Source organism: Leptosomus discolor, chromosome 9, assembly GCF_034619465.1.
Source record: "Leptosomus discolor isolate bLepDis1 chromosome 9, bLepDis1.hap2, whole genome shotgun sequence".
NCBI lineage: Eukaryota > Metazoa > Chordata > Aves > Leptosomiformes > Leptosomidae > Leptosomus > Leptosomus discolor.
Genome location: NC_141399.1, coordinates 23,849,287 through 23,872,399, shown reverse-complemented (window position 1 = coordinate 23,872,399; position 23,113 = coordinate 23,849,287). Strand labels below are relative to the sequence as shown.

The following is a 23,113-nucleotide window of genomic DNA, read 5'->3' as shown; positions in this document are numbered from 1 at the left end:
TAATTTCTAAGAAAAGGTTCCAGCATTTAACACAATGTACGTACTGCCTTTCTAACCCTTCCTTCATTCCTTGTCAAATGATGATGTAAAGAATTGCATAAGAAAACAAAACAAAAGATAAAAATTAACTTAATTTACACAACCAATAAAAAAGTTTAAGCAATGATAGAAAAATAATATAAAGGCTAGATACACTAAATGCCAGTTCAACAGTATTAAGCTTTGGTAGAACAGTTAAAGAGCATAGCACCAATAAAATCCAATGTCAATACATGCTTCAGTACGCATGAGCTGTGATGAAAATGTAAATTTTGGCAAGAAAAGTAGTGTACGTTCCCTGACGCCACAGTTTCATTTCAACATCTAACAAAAAGTCTTTAGGCTCTTTCACTTGTCGCTGAAGATAGACGATGCCCGTGTACGAGTTCAGCCTTCGAGTGCTGAAGTACTTTTCTTCATTTCCCTTGTTGATGGCAAGGATTATGTTGTCTCCAGCATAGGCAGGCGATGGTCCAATACGGAAAATATGAGCTGGGACCACAATATTGGTTTGGAAGTTCAGCTGGTAATAGGTAATGCGCACCGGGGTATTTTGGCAGTCCAGGTAATTAAAACAACTGATTCGTTCACACCTCCTAAGAGATGAGAAATGAAGCACATTCAGTGTCTATGCAACAGCAGGTAAAAATACATGTATTTCAGAGTACTGGAAAAGTATTAGACAAACAGGAGACCCAAACTTCAGCTGTGTAACTACCAGATGCTTGATCTGCTTTTACAGTGCCCATAAAGCATTTGTAAATGATATAATTGTCAGAGTACAACAGTGTAAGAAAAAGATCATGGACACAGGGAGCTGTGCTGGGAAGCTCTACAATGAGGAAAGAGCCAGAGTCATGTTGCGAGCAACACAGAGCCTGGAAGAGGAGTCTGTGCTTCGTCACTCCCAGCACCAGCCTGGGACAGCACTTCAAGAAAATAACAACAAAAGCACTTTAAAAGGTAGCCAAAACATGGGCATGGGAAACAAGCTCCTTGACTTGCAAAGCTGCTCAGTTCCATAAGGCAGGAAAAGGACCTTTTAAGTCATAAGCAACTAAATATGGTTTCCCAAAGCACTGGCAGCTGTTGGAGATTTTGAGGCTCCTGAGCCTCAGCTGCTGCAGAGCTGGGAGCTGTGGGGGTGTGCCATTCCTAGAAGCCTGTAGCCTGGCAAGCTCACTGTCCTGCTCCCCTCCAATGCTGCAACACTCGCTGAGGAACTGCAACCCAAATATTAAACCGGGAGCCCCAAGCCCACTGTAACAGTGGTGCACTGAGCAGCCTGGCAGCTCCCGCAATCATGTAAGCAGCATGGAAGATGTTGTTTTTTAAAAACTTAATTATAAACAAAACCCTTTTAGAGCTCTAGCAAGTAGAGCTGCAAGCTCTGATGACTGCTGTAATAGCAGCAGTTGGAGGGCAAACGGGGGCTCTAGGGCTTGGAAGAAGGAAGAGGCAAAATCAGACAGAAACTCTGTATGGGGAAAGTCAATGTGCTCCAGGTATTGAAGCGTCTTCCCAGAGCTCTGAGTGCTTACACCCGCCTGCAAACGAAAGCACTATGTAACACCCACAGTTGGGGACTGGGCTGCTCGCCACGTTGCGATGGAGATACTCACATGTCAGATACTTTTCTGTAGCTGGAAGGGCACTCGAAGAACAGGCAGCGGAAGCTGCCCTGGATGTTATAGCAAGTTTCCGCAGCTGAACAGTTATGGGTTCCTGTTGCACATTCGTCAATATCTAACAAGAAGAAACACAAGGAAAAAGAGATGCTAAGTTCAAAAATAAGAAGGAGTCACAACTTAATATGCTTATGAGGGCTCTGTGTGCATGAGAAACAAGAGAAGCCTGTGGGTTTGGCTCTGCAAACTGAGTGCTCTTGTCTTCACCACTGGGTTGCTGTGTGTTACCTCCTCAGTACCCATGCCTGCAGACCAGGACTGTGAGAACCCCAGAGGAAACACCTGGGGTGTGAAATGCACATTCAGGTGAGGTGTGTCAGGTTCATCTCTGCACAGGGACACTTGCTGGCATTTGAAGGGACAGGGTAAATCACCCTTATTCCAATTCTAAAATTCATGTGCCTTCTGCAGAAAAAAAAAATCTTCTTCCTTGGCATTATCAGTAAATAAGAGGTGCCAGCACTACTCAGCAGTGTGTGCAGTAAACAAGGGAGCCCACTCTTCCCTACAAGGAGCTTGTGATCCTTCTCATGCTGTTTGATAGTCCTTCCCCTGCCCGGCAGAGAGTGTGGCCAGTTGCAGCCACCCAGCACGTGGGCAGGGCTGGCCTTCTACTCCAGGGGAAGTTTGGTTCTTTACCTGTGCTTGGTACGCTCCTGTGAACATAGCTGTTCTCATGCCAAACATATCTCATGCAACACGGGGCTTAACTTTCAGTGGAGAATAAACGTGAAAAGGAAAAAAAGTTCTCAAAACCTGAGATCTTCCTGTCTTGCCACTTCCCACTGCAATGAAACCCAGGCATGAACATGTGTGGTTCAAACCAAACACGAACCTCTAGACAGAACTGGCTGTCTTGTCATATTCTTCCTTGCTCCTCAGATGTAAGTAATATCACAAACTAGGTTGAAAGGAAACAGATAACTAGATAGCGGTAGTCTAAGGCAGTGGAACCCTAAACTTCTCAGACCAGCCAACCTGCCCATCTCTGCAGCTGCTGTGTAAGCTTTCCACAGCTGTTCTGATTAAGATAGAGTTTAAAGGGTTTCCTGAAAGTGATGGGCCATTTTTTTCAGCTTCACAGGTCACTGGTACTCCCTGAATCCTTTTCACACGTAGAGCTAGCCTGTGTCATGCAAAGTGTTTCTGAACAAGTGTGTGTGATAAGCTCAATAGCTGGGGGAAGCATCCAGCTGGTTTCGAACAGCAGAGACTGTGCACGGACTCACACGTGGTAGACAGTGCCTGCAAGCACTGCAGCATGAGGGACAGTCCTAGATGAAAGATGGTCACCGCTATAAATGGCTCGTACACTGCATAACGTGTATGTGATCACAATGGCTCCTTCTTCATGGACAAGGCTGTGAAATGTCCATGTATCCCAAACAAACAAACATCACCCAGTCTGCAGAGGGGCCTTCCCTTCCCCAGAGTGAACACACGTAATGGATGGAGGGACACCCTACATCTGCCTACACATTAGTCATTCACAGCCTATTGGGATAAAAGCTACCTCTCAGGAATGAACAAATCCTATCAGAATATAACCAACCCAAGTCAAAAGCCAACAGGACCTTTTCATTGACTTTTTGAGAATAGATTAAGCTGGCTATGTCAGGAGGAGAATTTATCTACGTATGAAGGTTGCTCTGGTTAAAGCAGGGGGCAAATACAAAGCAAAGCAACTGCTGCTGTACAGCAGCATGATCCAGGAGATGTAAACTCCACCAGACTTATGAAATATGGGAACCTCAGAACAACACTTTAGAACAAGGCACACATTTTTGAAAATTTCAATTAAATATATATATCTTCCCATAATGAGAAACAATGTTACAGAACACCAAAAAAATCTTTTAAAGCTCAAATTCACTTTATGGCCTACAGCATAAATATGGTTACCTAAACAATACATATGTACAAACCTAAGCCATGGACCTTAAAATGCTGAAAGCCAGATGCAATAACAAGGATTCAGTTTGAGCAGAAAATATTGGCAAAGATCTCACAGTCACATTGTGTACTCCCAAATGTCTAGACAACGCACGGAGGCTTTAAAATGAAATAAACGCTAACAGACAAACCACGTGGACTGTGTAGGGCTCTGCAGTTCTGCCAACTGTCACAGAGGAAAGAGACTCTTTGAGGAAAACTATAACCTCCCACTCCCTCCATTCCCCTGGGATGAGAACTGATGTCATACACTGAATTGACTGGTTTAAAAGTCTTGCAAAGAAAAGTATACAATAGGAAGTTGGAGGGAATCAAAGTAAATGAAATCCCTTGCTTATTCTCAGAAGTGCCCCTAGGTGAAAAGAAAATTTCTTCCATATTGCAATCACTGTCACGAAAGCACTCACTTCACCAGTTTCGCGGTGCTGCAAAATACCATAGGCTTTTTCGCCAAAAAGATCCATATGTTGAGATGCTATTAAATGAGACCCAACTCGTCTCTTTGTAAAAAAGGAACAAAGAATGTACCACCAGTAACTCTTAAAAACTGGTCAGATGCAGATCTTTAGCTGGTGGAAACCAATATAATCTTCATGAGCTTATTGCAGCTGACATTGATTCAGACTGTTTCTCTGACCTTGTTTTCAGAGAGACCCCGGTACCTAAACCTGCCCAAACCTGTGACTACAAACTTGCACAGCTCAAAAGAAGGGGCATATACCCAGGGGTTACTTCCAGCACCTGAGAAAATGCTGGCTTACCCAGCCAGGCCCAGAGCTGCTGCACACGTGCTAAGTTTTGCAAGTAGACCAACTTTTCCCCCTAAGAAGGGTGCGTGTATAGCTGGCACAGGTACTTTGAAAAGCTTTTCCAAGCATTACTGTACAGCTCAGTTAGCAGAATTAGTCTATACAGCAGGAACCCTCCCCACACAGGGTGAGCATGCAGGGAGGATTTCACACCATGCAAACAACGCAAGCGCGATCCATAGGTCGGTGTGGCAAAACTTTTTTCTCCACCTCCAGCGCGGGGAGCATGCTAGGTGCCTCCAGCTCAGCAGAGCTGTGCTGGCCAATTAACACAGTGACTCACAGTATTAACTCTGGAAGATGTCCTCAGCTCAAAGCTCACTGCTGGCAGAGGTGGCAGCTCACATGCCAACACTCAAAGTCAGCAGGAAAAAAAACAACAAAAAAAGCCCAAGGAGAGCAATAGCTGCACTTTCCTAAAGGTGACTTTTATGTAAGAATTTAAATGCATTCTGAACATATAACTGCATTCTGAAGTCATACTTAAAAATACACTAAAAAAAAAAGCTTTTAAAAGTATTTCAATTTTCATTTAGTCTGTTTCTCTGCTCCAAAGTCAGGATCAAGTATGCTCATGCCATTCATGATTTACACAGTGCAAATTCACTTCCATTACCACTAGGAAGAGAATTTAAGCATAGGAGATACATAAACAAAAGTTATATGAAGGGTCTCTGAAAAACTCAGAGCAGGAAATGCCTGGTAGTTAGTGTAACTGACTGCAGGAATGCATGTAGAGTTCGTAAAAGTAATCAGATCTTCAATCACTATTACACAGTCAGCGCATCCTTTGGAAGTGGGTGATTTTTACTTCAAAAGCAGACAGCTGTGCACCAGATGAAAACCACCAGATACCCAGAAGACACTTCTTTGATTCTGGAGAAAAGGTGTGTGTAGGGGCAGGATACATGTTATTTACACTAACAGTTACTAATGCCAACATATTTAAGCTTAGGTGGTAGACTTCTGGATGTCCAAGTCCCCATTATGGCTCTCACATTTTCTGTCCCAGTTTGCTGGGGCAGGAAACTGCAACTCATAATAAAGCCATGGATTTCTACATCCGGCACCTCTAAAAAACCAGATCACTTACTGCTGTGCCAAGGTGCCCACATAGCTCATGCAAGTAATCAAATGCCCCAGTTTGAATGATGGAGTGGGCTCCTTTAGGAATTAATTTTAACAGTTACCTCACAGTGACAGCTGAGCTGCCCCAGTACTTTTTTCTAACACAGGAAAAAGCTGACAAAGCAGACACCAATATTTGGCAACTTTGTCAAAACTGGCTTTTTAACAGTGACTAATATAGAAAATGGAGGCTTCATTGAATAAGCATAATGGCTTAGATCATTCCAAGGATTAAAGCTTCATGATATAATCCTTTCAGTTCCTAAACTCCTCATTACCTCGACAGGTTCTTCCATTTGCTGCCATGGTATATCCCTGCTCAGGACAGGCACACTGGTAACTACCAGGAACATTCACACAGCGGAAAGTACAAAGAATGCCTGCACTCTGCATGCATTCATCAATATCTGGGGAAAAAAATCACAATTAAAAACATATGAAAAAAAGAAAAACAGAAATCTGAAAAGGGAGGCTGTAAAACACGAGGAAATTCTTATCTGATGCATTTATAATATGTTCCTAAACAAGAATGTAACCATGAAATTTTGGCATTGCTCTAGGACTGTTGACGGTGCTTTCTGAAATGCTGAACACAAGACTGTTTCCAGTAATACTGGTTGTGAGTAGTATGGACTCATGGAAAAGAACAAGTCCAGAGCACATCTGAGTTCGACAAGCTCTCTCTAGTACCTCTGTAATTCTTCTGGGATTGCTTTGGGGGTTTCCTTGTGCTAGGAAGAAGGTGGGTTTCTTCCCCACTTCTTAAATAGAGACTCTCCAGTGTGTCAGTATGGGTAACTTCAAGAAAACAGGTAAAACCCTTCCTTTCTCCATTCTGATCACTCCTCATTCACCCACCACCAGCAGAAGAGCAAGCCTTCACTCAACCATGGCTGAGTGGAAACTTTAATTGAAGTAATACAGGTAAACAAATCTTCCTTTCTAATTTTTTCCATCATAAGCTCTAGCCCCATGAAACAATAACTCCCCAGTTCTATGGTCACACGAGTGTACTCCAGCCCCAGGTAGGAGGCATGAAAAGAAACTGCATTTTCCAATAGCTAGTGTTACCTTCCACAGCTTCTGCAGCAGGGTGTAACTCACAGCCATCCTTAGGCACCACTAGCAGCATTAGGTGCTGCTGAGAGTTAGACGGCCCTGACTGTTAAAGACTGCACACATATTTCACCTGACCTGACAAAGCAGCAGCCTTACCTTTACAAGAATGCCCATCTTCTGCTAGCTGGAAACCTTGCCTGCAGTAACACTGGTAGGAACCATAAACATTGGCACACTCCTGGCTGCAGGGACTAGTATCACATTCATTCACATCTGTATCCAAAAACAAACCACAGGTATTGTCACAATGGTTCAGAACAGTATCTTTCTTGCCTCTGAACAGCTACCAGATCCTTCTGGTCAGAGTGAATAAGGATGGAGTAATTTGTCTCAAGTGTGAGGATACCTGTTGCACTTGGATTTCATTTCTGTATATGCCAATGAAAACACATACATAAGCAAACACATGTTTCAGACCTTATATGTTACAGTTGATTAAATATATGTAATCACTGCCTTAAAAATATCATTGCCTTAAAAAAATCCCATTCAATTCAAAATCTATTCTTTCAAGTTTTGTCACTACCAAGTTTCACCTTTATTAAAATTTGAATGAAAATCTCCTATCCTAACTCCCTTTTCTCATCTGGAAGGAAAGGAAAAAGTATGTGAAGGAAAGGAAGAAATAGGAGAAACTTGTCAGCTCTCATCTGACAGTTTGAGTGTTCGATTGAGTATCTGCAAACTTGAGCACACATAAATAATGGGTTTACTGTATTTACATTTCACCTCAACTCTTTCTCTAAAGCCCTTCAATTCACACTGCAATTTCTTCTTCACAGAAAAATGTCTGGTACCTTCACAATGCTTCCCATCGTAAGACAAGCGGAAACCAGAAGAACACGTGCAATGGTAGGACCCAGGGGTGTTCTCACATGTGTGCTGACACAGGCGTCCAGGGTAATTCCAGCACTCATTTATATCTGCCAGCATAACAAGTAAATATACAATCCACTTAGGAACAAAAGCATCAAACAAGATGCAGGATATTTGGAAAAGTTTCAGAGATTGATTTGCAGAGCATGAAATGTTGCAACCTCAGGTTTTATGCTGTCTGACTTTGTGCTCTAATTGAGGTACAGTAGTGATCAAATACAAAAAACTGTATCATAGTCTCTTATGAAGAAAGTTGTGAAATCTGCAGAAAGATAAATTTCTACAGCAGCAGAAGCGTAACCCATAGGGAAGTACTTTGCAGATGACTTCAACTGATAACCTGAATTTAAATCAAACCAAGGGCACCTGGTCTGAAATCCCAGCATGGAGTGGCAGAGCTCTAAATGGCCAGTTGCACTGAACGACAACTGCTTTGGAGGCAATTCCATTATCTTTTGAGGCACTGCATTGCAGAGCTAATAACTGTACACTACATTTAACAGTGTTAAATACTGCCTTGACGTCCAAGGCTCAATCAATCAGTCATTTCATCTCATCTTACGCCTTACATACCAATGCAGCTTCTGCTGAATGCATCGTACTGATATCCCATCTTGCAGTCACAGCGATAAGCCCCAGGAAGATTATGACAAATCTGCCCTTCGCCACAATGGTGTACACGAGTTTGACATTCATCCACATCTGCAGAACCAGAGAAAGCAATTAGTTTAAATAGAGTTTGCTGAAAATCAATGTTTATGAAGAGAAAAAAATAAATTAATTAAATAACAGGAATAGAAACTGCGAGGGTTGTCCCCTGAACAGAACAGAGAATATCAGCTTTTCCCACTCTGCTCTTCTCAGAGTCAGCTTTACACATCTTTTAAGTCAAACTTTTGAAAAGCAATACATGATCTTAACAGTGAAACTGGTAACTGTAACTGCAATGGAGCTTTCCCAGCACATTCTGCATTTCAATGTAAACACATTTTGATTCTGATCAAACCATGACATTTAAACACTCTATTCTGATGTTCTGCCATTACGTGAGTCATGGCAAGCCATTTAGAGTAAAATAAGAACTAGCAGAAATTCTGTTCATCCCCTCAATTAAAGCAATAGCTATTTTCATCTCCAGTTGCCCTTTCAATCTTGCTTCTGCTGTCTACCTGTTGCTCTTTCTCAATGTTGATCTTTTCTTTTCTCAATCAACTCATATTTTGATATTCCTCATGGCCTCTCATCCAAAATCTAATACCGACAAATTAGTTGCTTCTTCACTCTCACGCATCACTTCCAATCTCATTTTAAAAACCCTGAGATGAAGATGAAAGTTTTCAATACACACTGATTTACAAGACATGCAACACGACTAAATAGCTCATCAGTATCTAACAAATCTGTTACCAACTGTGATAAGAAGCATCAAAAAGTCTGATTAACCCTCAGAAACTTGTCTTTCTTCAAATACTCTGAGTTCTGTCATTTTCTAAGTCATCAGATCCTGCTTCCTCCTTATTATTCACACCTTCAACTAATTTCACAGCCCAAATCCCTGTTCATGTAATATTAATTAGGATGGCAGTCTAAGGCTGGAGGTTCTTCATACAGCCCTGTTTGAAGACCTAAATTTGAGCACTATCTCATTTCAAAGGGTTCCTGGACAGTTCTCCATCAAATGAAAGCCCTGGAGAATGCTAAGGAAACCAGTCACTTGCTAAGAAAATTATAGGGAAGTGAGAGCAAGTTATGTATCACAGAAATTTGGATTTGGAAAAGTGGAGAACATATCAATCCTGATGAGAGGTGTTAACAAACGCTTTTTCAATACTTCAGCACAGATTCCCAGCTACACAGTCCCTGCTGGCACCGGGATTAGGGGTGGCAGGGAACGCCACTTGCCAAACAAGGAACTCCTGACAGGCTCAGAGATTTCTGCTGAAACACTGTCTTCTCATTTTCTTTTAAGATCAGAGGTAGCATCAAAATAAGGAAGTTGCAAATGCAGATGCAAATTTGTAAAGTAGCAGGTTTATTTGCAATGAATTCATGTGTGCAACCATTTCATTTTTTTTGTTCAAAATAATATGTTCCATTGCCTTCAGGCTTTAATTGGTTCTAGGGCATTCTGCTGTCAGAATCGTGCTGTATTTCACAGTCGTTACACTTAAATGTAAGAGGTAGTTTTTCATAACTCATTTACTAAATCACAAAATATGAACATTTTAAAGAGAGATGAATCCTCTAAACCAAGAAGATGATCATACATATGTAGTTCTGCTAGAGAAATATGTGCAGATGATGTATTTACTACTGTCAATAAATCTGAATCAGGAATCTAATTAGTTATTGTAATGTCTTAAAGAAACTAGTCTTTATCATAGAGGGGGAAATTAGGACCATATGCTTTTCTTTTTTCTTCTCCACGCTCTCTGCCTACCTAAAGAAAGTCATTCCAAAAAAATACCAAAAAATATAGACCACAGAGTGCACACAGCAAAGACAGAGAAATCATCAATTTACATTAAACATTTGTTTTCCCAAAATCAAACTAGAGAAGCTTCCTTATACCTGCTCCTTAAAAGCATTGTCAATCATGTAAAGCAGAGGCAAAGTGTCATCAGTAATTACAATGCATTGCATTATCTCATCATGCTTTAAAGATAGAAATGCTGTATGAATAATGGCAACTTCCTCCTCTGTCACATATTTACACTCAGTCACTCTCTTTTAGAAACAACTGGAGAAAAAATGCTGGATTCTTTCATCAGTTTGAAATTTAGGAATATAATTTGCCCCAGCCTTTAGCAGGGCTCGAAAATGGAGGTCGTTAGCACTACAGCCAGGACTTATGAGCTGCTAGTGGTGACTGCTGACTTGTGAAAAAAGTGGCATTCATGGAGACGTTGGCACGGTGGTAACCCTAAAAACAATTTCAGGGTCGCCACGCTTCAGGTGGTGCAAACATACCTAGCCCAGTTGACACTGCTGAAACAGGTCTGATTGAAACTAGCTGAAGAACAGTGTCTTTATAGCAACTAAGACAGACAGGACTTTTGGATCCTCCCTTCATAACCACTGAAATATTTCAGGCTGCCATATAATAGGACAGCAAATGAGACTGCGCTACTTTGCCCTGAATTTAGGAAACACACCCCTCTAGAGCTGTATTAGGGAGCTTTCTCAATGTTCTCAGTTACGCACATAAACTGTCCCCATCTTCTGCTACTTCCAAATCTTCCCCACCTTCTCACTGGCCAAGTATGGTCTGGATTGTCCTGAGGGTAGAATCATGAAGGAAGATAGAGTGTAATGAAAGGCAAAAAGGAGAACACAGAAATTTATGTGGAAATGGGGCCTATATATACCACTATTTTTCACTACAAGTTGCTAGTCATGACCAAATTAATAGCTGCCAACAAAGCTTCCACCCACTTCTAGCACCCCAAAGCATATTTTGTTTATTTTTCATCCTTCCTTTTATTCAAAGGAAATGTAAGTAGAAATCATTAGGATACCATCACTAACAAAATTTTTTTTCTTTTTCCTCCCTGCTATCATTTTATGATTTCCTACTTCATGTAACACAGAGCATCGGCAATTGAAGAATACAGAGCCAGCATTGCCTTGAGCACCAAGAACCAAGCTTTCAATCCCTTTATGCCTAGTGTCTCATTTACAGAACAAATGCTAGTAAGAGACGAAATCTGCTATTCTGAGTCAGTAACTCCATAAACACACTGGAACAAATACAAATCAGTATCAAGCTGCATGCCAGCCTATATGAATATTTCAACATTCTTTCCACAAAGAAAGAATTTATCCTAAACACACCCACAACTGGATGTAAATGGGGAACACCACTCATAGCGCTGTAAAGAACATCCACTCAGTACTACTCTTGTGAGTACACAAACTCAGTGTTTCTCATTTGGTGCACCCCATGGCTTCAGATCCTATCACTTACAGTGAGATACTGTAAAAAATAGAAAAGGATCGTGGTTTTGACTGACAGCATGAGTTTAAGAAGTAATCAAATCACATTTACTCCAGAATGGAAGCCAGTAAATCCCATACGCAGCCAAAACCAACGTCACCCGACGTACCAAGAGAAACTCCATGCACCAGAGAGACACCAGCGCAGCATCCTACAGTGCAAACAAGCCACTGCGCTGCTTGGACAGCAAATGCATGCAGCAAATTCCCATTCCTCAAATACACTTAGGAATCTGGAGGTAACTCAAAACCTCTTTTTAGAATCGAAATGTACTTTTTTCTCTGAGAGGGCACCTGACCAGACACTGGAAGACAACCTTACCGACGCATCGTGTTCCCTCCTCATTGGAGTGGTAGCCTCTGCTGCATGTCAGCATGTTCCTTTGGCAGGTGTAAGACCCAACAGTATTAATGCAGTTGAATCCTGGTTTACATGGCTCAGGGAGAGATGTGCATTCATTAATATCTAGTAAAGAAAATGAATTAGAATAGTGAGAGAAGCTATTTAACCTTTCTAGTCTGTTTTCTTCCAGCTGTCACTTTTTTCCCTTCGTTTCAATTTATTGTGCCACAAAGATAAGGCTGATGAAGGTCTGCTGTGGTAACACTTTCAAATTCAATATACAAGTATGCATATCTTTAAAAGGACAGCAATGTTTAAATTAAATTCACAGCAGGCTTTGAGGAAAACTATGCGTGGCAAATATACACCCCTTGGACAGGCTAAAAGGAGCAGAAGTTGGCCAGTGCTGGTCACACTTACCAACACAGTTTCCCTCAGGGTCTTGTAAAAATCCATCCATGCAGCGTTGCTTTGACTCACAGTAGAATGATCCTTCAGTATTCTGACAAATGAAGTTTACTTTACAACTGTGAGTTCCTCTCTCACATTCATCAAAATCTGTTAAACAGATCAAAACACCAAATGGTGACTAGTTGAGCTGTAATTTTCAGTAGTTTTCATGACTAGTTAACTGCTCAGAAAGGAAGATAGGAAGCGTCATTTAAACCAGACACCCAACATCACCTATGGGAAATCTGAGGTTTACGTGTGTTTGCTCTTGAATGTCCACTTCAGCATACACTTGACAATTTGTCAGTTCCTGCAGCAAATTTGATTCAGGTCCCTACTGCCTTGTTCACAGCATCTCTTGCAAACTACAACTACTGAAACATCTACAGTTTCAAAATCCTAAAGACACTCTCTTATGAGGAAAGGCTGAGAGACCTGGGGCTGTTTAGCCTGGAGAAGAGAAGACTGACAGGGGAACTTATCAATGCTTATCAATACCTAAAGGGCAGGTGTATAAAGGATAGGGCCAGGCTCTTCTCAGTGGTGCCCAGTGACAGGACAAGGGGCAATGGGCACAAACTGGAACACAGTAAGTTCCACCTGAACATGGGGAAAAACTTCTTTACTCTGAGGGTGGCAGAGCCCTGGAACAGGCTGCCCAGGGGGGTTGTAGAGTCTCCTTCCCTGGAGACATTCAAAGCCCACCTGGATGCAGTCCTGGGTGACCTGCTGTAGGTGAACCTGCTCTAGCAGCGGGATTGGACTGGATGTTCTCCAGAAGTCCCTTCCAACCCCTGCCATTCTGTGATTCTATGAAATTAAAACTAAGAATAAGGTACACATAATAAAATGCATACCACACTCTTTCAAACGCAAAATGGTCTCCCATTCCTTATAGACCTCAGGAATTCTAGGTAGAAACCTGCCTCCACTGAATTTGATACTAATAGGGCACCTCATTTGAACAGGTCTGGGTTCCACTGTGCACACAGGCACATGTTTATATCTACACTTACTTACGTACACAGACCAAACATTCAACTCCAAAAACTATTCTGAAAAAAATCTGAACAAGAGGTAGTAATATCAGTAACAAATTTTGCTTTTTACTCCACAGCCAGAGCTCAACATAGCTTTCTCATTTCTTACTATGTGTATGAAATTATTTCTCAAATTGTGTTCACCAACTTAATGCTTACTTCCTAGGTACATTGAAAACAGACTTATAAATTTACATCCATCTGATCTGTGTTGGGTAACTGCAAGGATCAGCTGGTATAGTGGCACTGCTTCCATTTTACAGTTGAAGAAACCCCACCCAGGAACAGACTTCAGCTATAAAAACGGTCGAAATTCAGTTCTTGTGAATGTTCTCAAATGCTGCTTCCTGAGAACACAAGCGCTGGTTCCTGAGAACACGCCCTATGATGAACATCTTTACTAGAAGATAAAGACAAACAGAGGAAACTCCACAACTGAATCGTCTCCACTCCTCCAGGCAGATAAGGGGAGAATCACAGAATGGTTTGGGCTGGAAGGGACCTTTAAAGGTCATCTAGTCCAAGCCCCCTGCAGTGAGCAGGAACATCTTTAGCTACATCAAGTTCCTCAGAGCCCTGTCCAACCTGACCTTGAATGTCTCCAGGGATGGGGCTTCACCACTCTCATTGTAAAAAATTTCTTCCTTATATCTAGTTTAAATCTGCCCTTTTTTAGTTTAAAACCATCACCCCTTGTCCTATTGCAACAGGCCCTGCTAAAAGTTTGCCCCCATCTTTCTTATAGGCCCCTCTGAGCACTGGAAGGCCACTGTAAGGTGTCCCCAGAGATTTCTCTTCTCCAGGCTGAACAACCCGAACTCTCTCAGCCTGTCCTCACAGGGGAGGTGCTCCAGCCCCCTGATCATCTTTGTGGCCTCCTCTGGACCTGCTCGAGCAGGTCCGTGTCTTTCTTGTACTGCGAGCCCCAGAGCTGGACGCAGCACCGCAAGTGGGGTCTCACCAGAGTGGAGTACAGGGGCAGAATCACCTTCCTTGACCTGCTGGCACTTCTCTTTCTTTTCTAACTGCCCAGTTAAACATTAAGGTCATGAGAGAACATCACCAGTCTGCCAGAAGGTAATGTATTAAAATAAGTCTTCCTATGCTATTTATAGACTGAGACAAAGGAAAATATGGAGTTGAGTATTTCATAAACCTCTGCAAATTCAATAGTTAACCATGGGCAATTTTACACAGATTAGTTCTGAAATTTTAGTCTTTCTTATAAGTCATTTATTTAAAGGTAACTTTAAACCAATTTCTAAACTTTATAATCTGTTTTAACCTAACTTTAAGACTAGAAAGCAATTTCAATTAGCAATAAATGTTAGAAATGCTATAGAATCAGAAAACAGAACAAGACATTCACAAACAGCCTCTTCAAGTAAACCAAGGTTTACTTATGACAGCTGTATATAAAGTGAGACTTCTGATAATGTCTATTTTATAACTTTATGTTCTATGTCAAGAGCTAAGTTTGTTCCTTAGGCATCTCTTACTTCAGCTGTCAGGAAACTCTTTGCATAAAAAATTTAGGAGTAAATAACACTGACTTATGCCCTGGAAGGCTGGGCACATGTTTCTCTTGCATACCCCCGTGCTGCAGAGCAACTTATGCTATGCTGTGACTACTGAGGTCAGCTTCTCTGTTAGACCTCTATATAGACCAAGAAGGGGGAGATGAAGAATAACTTCTCAAACCCATGACCATTCCAAATGTAAATAAATGCAAAGAGCCCTCCTAAACACAGCAAGGACCGGACTGAGGCAGCCCCATGATCCATTCAGGCTGTGATTCAGTGTTCAACAGCCAACAGGATCAGCCCCTTTACAGAAAAGCAGAGCTAGGCAGAGAAGCATAATTTCTCCATCAGTGAGATCTCTCTTCAATGCCTTAAAACCAGGGTAAATCCTAATTCACAAGGTTTAATCTATTTTCCAAGTAATTTATAGTTATTGCTGGAAACGATTTCAAATATATGAATGTACAGAAGGGGCCTATGAAGCCAAACATTTCCATGATGATCAGCCTTTTTTAGTTGCAACCCTGATATCACAGACCAGCAACAATGAAAGGTTTTGCAATCCCTTTCCTTTCCTTTTTGGTAACAGCAATCCATCAGCTGAAAAAGACTTGTCTTACCAACACATTCTCCATCCTTAAATTCATAACCTAGCTGACAGCTCAATTCCTGGAGACATTTGAATGATCCCATTGTGTTGACACAGTGCTCTCTCCGCTGGCAGGTGTGCGTATCTGTTACACATTCATTAATGTCTACAAGAAATAGTTAAACAATTCAGTGCCACATATTTAATATGTGATCTGCCTCTTCCTGCTCTTTTGAAAGGAGTCAAAAGCTCAATTAAAACCTTTTCTTCCAAAAGACAGTCAACATAAACTTTGCCAGTGTTCTGATGAAAGATTTGTTATTCCAGTATATTTTGTTAACACAGAGTAACTCAAGAGACACAAATCACAGTGAGATTTCCTTTTCCTCCCCTCTTCCCAAATGTACAGTGGATGGTGCAGGCATTGAGAACAAGGGATAGACAGACCTGATTAAACGCAGGGTGGGCAGAGGATTGATAATCAGTTTCTGGTTTACTGCATAGAAACCTCCTGGACAACTGAATGAGAAAGCAGTTAATGCTTATTGCTCATTATCAAGTTTTCATAGCTCAGGCTATACATCAGTCCTGCTGCTCCATGCCAGATAGACAAGAACTGCTGGTGTAGAACTGCTGCAAGAGACAGGGACTGAACCTGCCTGCCTCACTGCAGGTGGAGTCATGTAACATACTTATTTCTTAAGGAATGGGTCCTTAGAACTGGATACACGAGAAAATATGGAGAGGAATCCTGAAGGCTCAAACAAGTTTGTAAATTTGTATTTAAATCTTTAAAGAGCTCCGATTTCAGCATGTGGAGTAGTAGAAAAGTTCTTTAACAAAAAATAACTTAAATACAAGAAATTTGGAAAGGAATATGCCACACCTTTACAATGATATGTTTTGACAGGCTTGGATGAGATAATCTCAAATTCAGGTTTTTCTTATTTTAATAATGAAAGCTAGCAATACCATGATGAGCAAATATTTACAAGAAACAAACAGGTAGAAATGGGAAGAGAAACTTTTTTGCCATTCTCTGCAAAATCTTACATGTTCACAGTTCTATGTAAAGCTAAGTATTTCTAGAGCTAACAAAAGCCAAATGTGACCATAACCATTACCAATCATCCAGCTTCTCTGCACATGAAGCTGCCTTCACACTAACACAATAAAGCAAGTATTCTTTAAATCAGATTTTCATTTTGGCTGTAGAACCTCAGTCCCAGATAAGTACAACATCTGATATATTACTTCCCATTACGGAGCATGAAACCAGGAAAAGCCATTTTAAAAGCCTTTTGCCTTAGAAAATGTGACAGCTTGTTTTCTACCAACAAATGAAGACAAACCAAGAAATTTCAGTTCCTGCTGAAGTCTGCTAACTGGTGATGTGCACTGAGCTTTGCAAGACAGGTTTGTCAGCTTGGTGCCATTCACTTTTAATTTATTAGATTTTGTTTTTGTTTGCCATCACTATTCTTCATGTGCTGTGTACTCACTTTCCAAAGCCAGCTGATTAATCCACAGCAAGGTCACCACTGTCAGCTGGATATCTTTCTGCCTGTCCCACTCCATGTTTGTGTACTTCCACTGAGTGGCAGGTATTGCCTACCCCAAAGCTTTTCAGGGTTATGTCCTCCTAATGCTTGTATGGTTTCCCAGTCCCTACACATTAGCCTGAAGTATAAGTGGCAGTATTCTCCTAAGTGGCCTTGGGGAAAAAAAAACCCAAACAAAACCCAAAACCAACAACCACCCAACCAAAAAACCCCTCACATGCTGGGAGAAGAATATGAGCTGCTGTGGTAGACTTCTCCCACCTAACTAGACTCAGATCTTAAATAAAGTTGGGTTTTTTTAAGTTTTAGAGAAAAATGGCTATGGATAGGCACTTATCAGGATCCAAACAAGTGCAAGACTTTCAACTGGTTTAAGATCTGAGATTATCTTTTCTTGCAAACCACAAAAAGCCTGCTCATCTAAACAAGCTATCAGCACTACACTGCATCATATGAACTTAAGTCAGTTCAGTACGGTTTCAAAAGAGCTACTAAAAGGAAAGCATGTTTGTCTGAAATACTACTGAAATACTGTAGGAAGTATTCCACCTGATTAGCAGCTGTAAACAGGTAAAAATATATCACAGAGAAAAAAGGTCTAATATAATTCCATGTTTTGTCTCTATTTTTCGATTCAGTTTTCAAATTTCTAAGTACTTGATAAAATAAGCAGAGTTGGCCAGAATGCATTTGAGCAAGTTAGAGAGACTGGAAGATTACATGCAGAATTTTTGCTTTCACTGAAAGTTTTGTGCATAAGAGACATCTCTAAAGGCTAATCATTGTGGCCTGGGCTGAGACGCAAGGCTTAAACTGTGAGCCACACAGTGTGCAAGGCTCTGCTCTGTCCTATCCAATGTTAGGGCATGAATCTCCATCTGATAACCAGGCCAACTGCTAGCCCACCAAAGCTGTCTTTTCATTTTATCAAACAGACATGCCCTTTTTTGTTCATTGTTCTAAACAAACTCCTAAATGGTCATGACACAAAATGAGATCTCAGACTTGCAGCATCTTGCTCATGAGCTCCCATCAGTCCATGTCAACACTCTCACTATCAACACCTATTGCAAAACAGTGTCCCTTAGCTTGAGGGTGGGAAAAGGCACCTTTGGGAATATGGTCCCAGTTGGTGCCGGGGCAGCACACAAGCTCCTGCGCTAGCTCTGTTCAGCCCAGGCTCAACCTACTATCGTTTTGCTCTACCATTACAGCACAAGGCAGAGGGGAGTGAGGACTGAATACATTTTTGTAAAACAGTACAATCTCTCTCTCCTTTTTACCTCCCTGTTGATCATCCATAAAATCAAGAGGGCCTATAATCTGTCTCCCTTCAGTACTAGAAGCCAACTCAAGTCAGTAAGATACTTGACAGGGCTCTAGGGAAAACATGAGTTATGTTTTCAGATTGAAACAAAGTTAATTCCCAACATAGGAGCAGCTGTAGTCTTCATCCAACACAAGAAAGACTGAGGTAGGGTAAGATTATATTTATAAAAAACTAGGAATGAGAGGGAAAATAATTCAGGAACATATCAAAACCAAGACATACAGTTAATTGTTGAGAAATCTACTAGCTCTATGTGTGTAGCAACAGCATTCCTCACTTTATGTCAGCAAAACCCAGAATGAAATGTTATTGCATAATATCTTCTTTCTCCCTGGAATTGTTGTTGCAAACAGCAACATATACATGATCCCTGAGCATATCTGTTGCATCTAAGAAGCCAACATTTTTGCAAAGGAATATCAGCATTTACCTACTGCTATTTTTTTTTTCAATATGTACTTCAACATTAAAACTTAATTTTTTTGCAAGTTTTATAAAAATGTGAAATGTAGACTTTTTTGTCCTGCATATGTACTTTCTCATGATCTTTTTTTTTTCTCTTCAAATTACTTCAGCTCAATTTGTTTTATGGAATACATATGTTTTATTTAGACCCGTTGTTATTTTGCAACCACCCATCCTGTGCTCATGCACAGTCCCTATGGTTCAGCAATAAAATGACCGCTCATTGCTTGCTCTGGCAGGAGGGAAAATTTAGACGGGAGTAGCAAAGTATTCTCCCATCAGTGTGCATGTGGGCGGTGGTAATGACTTTGCCTGAAAGTCACCAGGAAAGGCAATCCACATTAAAACACTCAACCTGGCTCTTATCTGTGGAGAATACGGAGCTTTTAAGCCTAAAGACATTTTAATATCTGTTCACAAAGTTACACAAAGCTGGTGTGTGCAAGCTCTTTAAACAGCTGGTGACTCTTCATTGTGCATGGTTGGCTTTCAGGAATTCTGGCTATCTGCTCTTGAATGCACCTGGAATTATAATCTTCCACAGTTTGACTAAAGTAAATTCAACAGATAAAAGGTTATCATCTCTTTTGTTGCTGTGCAAAGATTGTTCCTCCTGTCCCTAAAATATGCAGAGTAACATCCTTAAAACAACAACAATTTGCAAACAAGTTACTCATGGTGTTTGAGATAGCTCAAGATGGAGCACAAAAGCAGTTAAGCTGGAAAAGGCTACCTTAGGCAAATATGGCTGCAATGAGGCAGTTCAACAAAACAGAAACCACAGTAGGCTTGTGGCTTTCCCCTTTGACTAGAGCAGTAGGAAAAATGTGAAATACAGCAAATGTTCTCCAGGCATCACACACAAAGCAGAGCCGTATATGAGTAAGGAGCACACAGGGCATATCTATCCAAAAAGAAAGAGAAACTTCAATGTTTTCAGGATTATTTACAAGGATACCTGCAAAAACCTGGCTTGCATTAGAGAAATACAGAGGTTTGAATTTAGTGAGGGAGAAGGGGATCTTTTAGCTTTACAAATGAGAGTTGCATCTTTCATTTTATTAATGATGCCTGAGGTTTATCTTATATCAGGCACAGTAAAACTGTTATAATGTCACGGGGTAGAGGACAGGACAGGAAGAAACAAGGAATAATGAATAAAAGTAATGAATAAAAGGAAGCACTTGGCATCTTCTATAGCACCTTCTGCAAAAGTTGCTGACAAACATGTATTAATTTATTTTCAAAAAGCTTCTGGGAGATATACACAAGGACAGACATATGCCTGCTGCATAGTCCAGGAAAAACATTGGGGGATTAAACGGCAAGATTTTCAGAAGCAGAAAGTATGGTGAGGCAGTTCTTTCAGCTGCTCACTTACCAGACCTCATACTCAGAAGTGTGGTGCATGCAGCAGGCTCTGTGAAAGCCATGAAACACACCATGCAGACTGTGGCCCACTACAAATACCATTTTCCATCACATAATCTGGTATTTTCTCTGTGAAGGCTTCCTTCATTCCTTCCAGTGGTGTTCTCTCAGACTTTTAATTTAAACTAAATAATTTCATTAGTTTCCCATACTTACCAGTATCTCTGATTCCAAAATAAATAATAAAAAAATAAAAACAAAAATCCAATTTTGACAATTTAAGGAAAACCTATAAGATAGTAAATCTCCTTTCCGCTCTAAACCATGACACTGTATAAGCTTTCCTGCTCACGCCCTCATGCCATATGATGCTCATTAATAAGATGAGATCATAGAGCTTTAAAAGAGGAACAAAACCAAAGATGTGATGGTCAGAAAAACAATGCTATAAATGTAAGGAGAAGGACAGGGGTGGAAGGAGGTGACCGTAGTCACAGATGACTTTATAGTCACTGTTGCTTTTATTAATGACTACAGGTCTCCAGGTGCTCCGTTTTTCGAGGAGTTACCACACAACACAGCTGCAGCTCAGGTGCCTCCTAAACCAGCCTCTAGAAAAGTACCCCGAATAGACACTATTGCATAGAGTCAGGCCTTGGCTCTTTGAAGCAAATTAAATCCTCATAAATACACTTGTAAAAATAGATTGGTTTCTTATATGAACTTAAATAGCAGGGATGATACAGCAGAATTATGACGCATCTTTGACTTTTACACAAAGAAATTTGTGCCAGAATCAACAAGGACTATTCTGAATTTTAAAATTCCATCACTTTGGAATGGATCTTTTCCACTACCCGGACCTATGCAGATTTCTCGAGCTGTATTTATGAAGTTTTGTTGTTTCATGATGTCTGGGGATTTGGCAGTATTGACACTGCCCAGACAGCTTGACCACTAAGTTTTCTTAGTCCAGTTTAATAGCCATCAGTACTGCTGCGGTCATCATACCTATGAACTTTTATGACATTTGAACAACGTTATACATATCCTGAGAATGTATTGCTAGGGAAAAAGCCAAATAGCATACAACTCATGATGTTAAGTGGCTGAGCAAATGGTGCACATGTGGTTTTACTGACTCACATTGAAATGTCATATGCAAAGATGGCCAGAGAGCCTTTTAGCACAAATGGTTTAAATGCATCGCAGTGCATGAAGAATTATGATGCTGTTGTGAATGGCTTATACCTATCATCTTACCAACACATTTTCTATGCCTGTTGAGTATAAAGCCCTCTGCACAGATCACTCTGTGGTTGACACAGTAGAATGATCCCAATGCATTCACACATAATTATCCTCTGGAACAAGCGTGAGCACTGTGAGGCACTCATCCAAATCTATATCAACATGTTGCAACCAAAAGGGAAAAACAGAATTCTACTAGAACAATTTCTGAAATGAAACGACGCTTCTTTCACGCTGGAGATGTCTAAATGAAGTGTGCTGGAGCTACCACATCAGCACCGTGCTATAGTATATACAACATTACACTGAAAACAGGGCTGGAACAAACCCTCAGAGATCATCTAGTCCTTGCTCGCACCCCTACACTTTTGTCATTGCAGAAAGAGCCATTCTTAAGAACAGGCAGTCACGCAGAGGCAATGCACACTCTTTGCAGGAAACCTGTTCCAGTGCACCACCACCCTTACCACCAAATACCTTAATACAGATTATAAATGTCCCTTGCACCACCACCCTTGCACTACCACCCTTACCACCAAATACTTTAATACAGATTATAAATGTCCCTTGCTACAATTTGAACTCATTACTTCCACTGACATTTCTGAATTTTTTCACCTCCTGTAGGCAAATGATTGCCTTGAAACATCCCTTTTGATTCTGACATTAATTAATCAAATTACCTTCCACCACACTTGAGTAAGCAATGCATGGTGAATACGTTATCTGATGATATTAAATTCCCATTTTCTTCACAGACTATCCAGAACTTCATGAAAATAATTTGTTATTCAATAAGATCTGAGATTAAGAGGAATGTGGATCACTTGTGAGCAATTCTGAGCATCAGAAGCTTCTACTTGCATTTCAATGCTGGGTGTTATTCCTCCCACACATACAGGTATGTCATGGGGCATTGATTCCCATCCCCAAATCTTTCCTGGGCAAATATATCCTTTGTCACTACGCAAACATGTCCATTTAAATTTCTATAATGTGAATGATCATGATTCAGCTTTGGAATTCACTGTTCATCATTGTGCAGGCCTGAGCTTCAGTGTCAAGTGAAACACACAGAGCTGGACCAGCTCACAATGGCACATTCTTCGTAGCAACAAGGCCTCATTGAATTCAGGTTTTCAAGGCAAGCAGAAATAAAACCAAACAAAACAAGTGACAGGGCAGAGCTGTAGCTTTGAGGGGGTTCCTCAGGACAGCAAACATGCCCATGTCCTGCTGGCTGCTCCCATTCTCAGGAAGAAAAGCTGCGTGTCCAAAGGTGTGTAGACAGACCCTGGTGAGGAACAGTAGGGGGAAGAGAAGTCAAGAGGCCTGAAAAAGAGGCCTGCAATGTCAGAGGAAAAGAGCACAAATCCAGTCTTGCCTTCACCTGAATTCCCCAGGTAACAGACCCACGAGATAGATGTGCTTCAGGAGTTATCTGTGAGGCAGATCTGGTATTCCTTCTGCCAAATGGTCTCTGTACTACCACTCACAATTCACAATACTGAAAATAAGGAACCCTTAGAGAAACATCTAGGGGTAGGAGATCAATGAGATCTATATTAAAGTGCTTTAACC

General features: G+C 41.0%; 1 protein-coding gene across 1 annotated transcript in view; it reads right to left on the bottom strand.

Moving 5' to 3' along the window:
• Positions 1-277: 277 nt before the first annotated feature.
• The window catches only part of FBLN2 (fibulin 2), an 83,193-nt gene continuing 60,357 nt past the window's right edge, over positions 278-23,113 (bottom strand). Inside the window, exons 8-16 of the mRNA XM_086469818.1 lie at positions 15,585-15,719; positions 12,372-12,509; positions 11,931-12,074; positions 8,186-8,314; positions 7,534-7,659; positions 6,833-6,949; positions 5,896-6,024; positions 1,662-1,785; positions 278-635 (exon numbers count right to left, since the gene is read on the bottom strand). Coding sequence (XP_086325944.1) covers positions 278-635; positions 1,662-1,785; positions 5,896-6,024; positions 6,833-6,949; positions 7,534-7,659; positions 8,186-8,314; positions 11,931-12,074; positions 12,372-12,509; positions 15,585-15,719 — 1,400 coding nt within the window. The remainder of the gene's footprint in view (positions 636-1,661; positions 1,786-5,895; positions 6,025-6,832; positions 6,950-7,533; positions 7,660-8,185; positions 8,315-11,930; positions 12,075-12,371; positions 12,510-15,584; positions 15,720-23,113) is intronic.